The sequence below is a fragment of the Triticum aestivum genome, chromosome 2A, assembly GCF_018294505.1.
Source record: "Triticum aestivum cultivar Chinese Spring chromosome 2A, IWGSC CS RefSeq v2.1, whole genome shotgun sequence".
Classification (NCBI taxonomy): domain Eukaryota; kingdom Viridiplantae; phylum Streptophyta; class Magnoliopsida; order Poales; family Poaceae; genus Triticum; species Triticum aestivum.
Genome location: NC_057797.1, coordinates 594730053 through 594733156, shown reverse-complemented (window position 1 = coordinate 594733156; position 3104 = coordinate 594730053). Strand labels below are relative to the sequence as shown.

Below are 3104 nucleotides of genomic sequence, written 5' to 3'. Positions count from 1 at the left end.
CTGGAAACTCGTCCATGCGGCCGCGAGGAGATGGTTGCCCGCATCGCACTCTGTCGCTCCTGGGAGGAGTATGCTTACAATGATCGAACTCCATTCGGGAGAATCCATTGTGTCCACGCAAATGGCGCATGGTTCCGGCGCGAGGAGTGTCGCCGCTGCCTCGCCTAAGGTGGTGCGGTCCATTTGGCGTACGAGCGCCATGGCGGATACGCAACCGCTTCGTTAGCGCACCGAGGCGAAGGTGCACAACCACTTCATGCCGACACAAATATGGCACAATGCTAGCAGGCGCGGGAGGTCGTGACAACCCTCCCGCCAGACGTCGGCGAGGCAGACTCGCACTCTCCGGTGCCGCAACGGGTGATCGGCGACCATGGCTCTGCAGTCCCGTCGTGGTGGACGTGTCAGCCTCCGTCCATAACGGATCAGATCCATCATCAATCTTACATCCACTAGCGACCTGCAGTCTCAGGGCTTCGATGAGAAAGAATAGGGCATGAAAGACTTTGGCGCCCCGAGTACCTACTCTACCTTTCCAAAGACCGCACCTCCAATCCGATGGGCGCAGCCGGCCGCCATACATGGACACAGCCGGAACAACGAGGACCGTCCTGGCGAAAATTATAGTTTTACGTTGCATGTAATCGTACGAATGTGATGATTTGCAAATAGGGTGGCAGATGCTCTTACCAATCTTTGACATCAATAGGCGCCTACTTTAGCCGTTGAATGAGCCAGCATTTCCGCAGTGGACTGACCATGAAGAGTCTTCCTTTCTAGACTGATCAAGCTGTTTTCTGCTGCCTTGCTGGGTACCAATAAATTCGCGCTTTCTGTGAAGCTTCCCTGAACCCGGATATTGCATGCGTAACTCACTCCTGGCCGCACAGAGAGAAGAAATGACCACTGAGCAGCGAGCACAGTACACGTACCAGAAGGGTAACGGCACTAGCTACCAAGCACCGACGTGGAAAAAAGATCGAACTTTGGAGGGAGCAGCACGCCGGGGCTGGGATTGATTCCCCGATCGACACGACGAGCATTTGGTCTTGAGCTGCCGAACTCTCGTACAGCGAGACAGCAAGTGCAAGGGCGTGCAGTTTACGCATCAGACTAAGCTTTGAAACATGACCCCTGCAAAGAAAAGTCTTTATAGTCGACGAGCCGTGTGAATCTGTGACCGACGGTCGGTCTGATCTAGCCCAACCTTGACGCCATAGTCGTCCGCAAGATCAAACTTGCTGTGTCTATATAAACCGCTTGCCACCGCGCCTTGCCATGCACAGTCACATCGTAAGCAAGCAGCTACTAGGGCCTCAACAAGCAAACCTTGATTGTTGATTCGACATGGCGAAGTCGCCCATGGCGATCCTGGCTCTCGGGCTAGCAGCAGTAGTCCTATCTGGCGCCGGACTGGCAGGCGGCGATCCCGTGGAGAGCGTCGTCACCGACGCGTTCTTCGACGGGATCAAGTCCCGGGCCGCCGCCGACGGGTGCCCCGGCAAGAGCTTTTACACGCGCCAGTTTTTCCTGGACGGCGCCCAGGCGAACCCCGACTTCGGGGAAGGCGGCACCAGCGACGACGGCAAGAGGGAGATAGCCGCCTTCTTCGCCCATTTCACCCACGAGACTGGATGTAAGCTAAACGAAAGCACTCATATACCAACACTAGACGAGTTTAAGCTTTCATTAGCTCTCCATAATTAAGCTGTCGATGTAACTTGTTACTTGTGTACAGACATGTGCTACATCGAGGAGAAGGACGGGGCGAGCCAGAACTACTGCGACACGAATTACCCGCTGTGGCCGTGTACCTCGGGGAGGGCGTACTACGGGCGCGGGCCGCTGCAGCTGACGTGGAACTACAACTACGGGGCGGCGGGGCAGAAGCTCGGCTTCAACGGGCTCGACAACCCGGAGAAGGTGGCGCAGGACCCGGCGTTGACGTTCCAGGCGGCGTTCTGGTTCTGGATGACCAACGTGCATCAGGTCGTGCCGCAGGGGTTCGGCGAGACCACCAGGAAAATCAACAGTGGCGAGTGCAACGGCGGGAACGCGCCGGCGATGAACGCGCGGGCGAACTACTACGTGGAGTACTGCAAGCAGTTCGGGGTCGACCCGGGGAACAACCTCACTTGCTAGATTCTTGATCGACGCGCAAAAACATTTTTTCAGACGATGCTCCTACTTACAGCTCTGCCTCCCTGTGTATTCTGGGATCATCTATATATTCTGTATATGTAATTTGGATTTCTGTATTCATATATCGGTAATATAAATAAACGTAATAAATAAACATTTCTTGACAGCATCCAAATGCTGCCAATGTTTCATTATCCCAGAGTTTTTTTATTATTTCGGAGAAGTGATTCTACTTATTTCAGCAAAGTTATTTTTCACTACTTTAACTATTCATAGTTTTTGATTCTTTCCTTGGTTTTCCCTTCGTTTCGGGGCTGAGCAACCCATTTGCTCTGTTCTGCTCATGGTAATAGCCGCGCAGTTCATTGTTCACGCCGAGTAGTAATGCCCCCTCCATTTGTTGTACCTTTTCTACCTATCAATGCAAAGATACACAAATGCATGTGTATTCATGAATTATTATTTTTACTTCAGAAAGTGATATCAAATATTTCATTATTCCAGATATTTAAATTATTTCAAAAAAGTGTTTTGCACTACTAAAAAAGATCAATTTAACTATTTCATAAAACTGCTTAAAAATATTCTACTCCAGAAATTACAATTATTTTAGTACAATGATTTTAACAATTTCATATAAATGATTTCCAATATTTTATTGTTGTTGTAGGGAAAACAACATGGTGATTAGGGGTGTTTTATCAACATGGTCAAAATCAAGATTATTACGGATATCATTAGTCTAGCAAGCCTAATGAATATTTTAATTGGGGGTCTGTACAATGACCTTATAGTGAAGTTTGTCATACATGATAAGATTAAGTCATCAATATTTTATAAATAGGTGCAGTCGACTCGACGAAGCGTGACATGGTCCTATGTTAATAAGGCGTCGAGAGAGGTTCAGTGGTAGGCCCGAGTCAAACGAGGCTACTCGACATGCATGCTCTCTAAACTTCTCT

The 3104-nt window shown here is 49.7% G+C and overlaps 1 protein-coding gene across 1 annotated transcript; it reads left to right on the top strand.

The window, feature by feature from the left end:
- The first annotated feature begins 1270 nt into the window (after positions 1 to 1270).
- On the top strand, positions 1271 to 2333 carry LOC123189634 (chitinase 5). The gene is made up of 2 exons (XM_044602096.1): positions 1271 to 1636; positions 1739 to 2333. Exons 1-2 carry the CDS (start codon positions 1348 to 1350, stop codon positions 2140 to 2142), a joined length of 693 nt encoding a protein of 230 aa, XP_044458031.1. The 5' UTR covers positions 1271 to 1347; the 3' UTR covers positions 2143 to 2333.
- Positions 2334 to 3104: the final 771 nt, after the last annotated feature.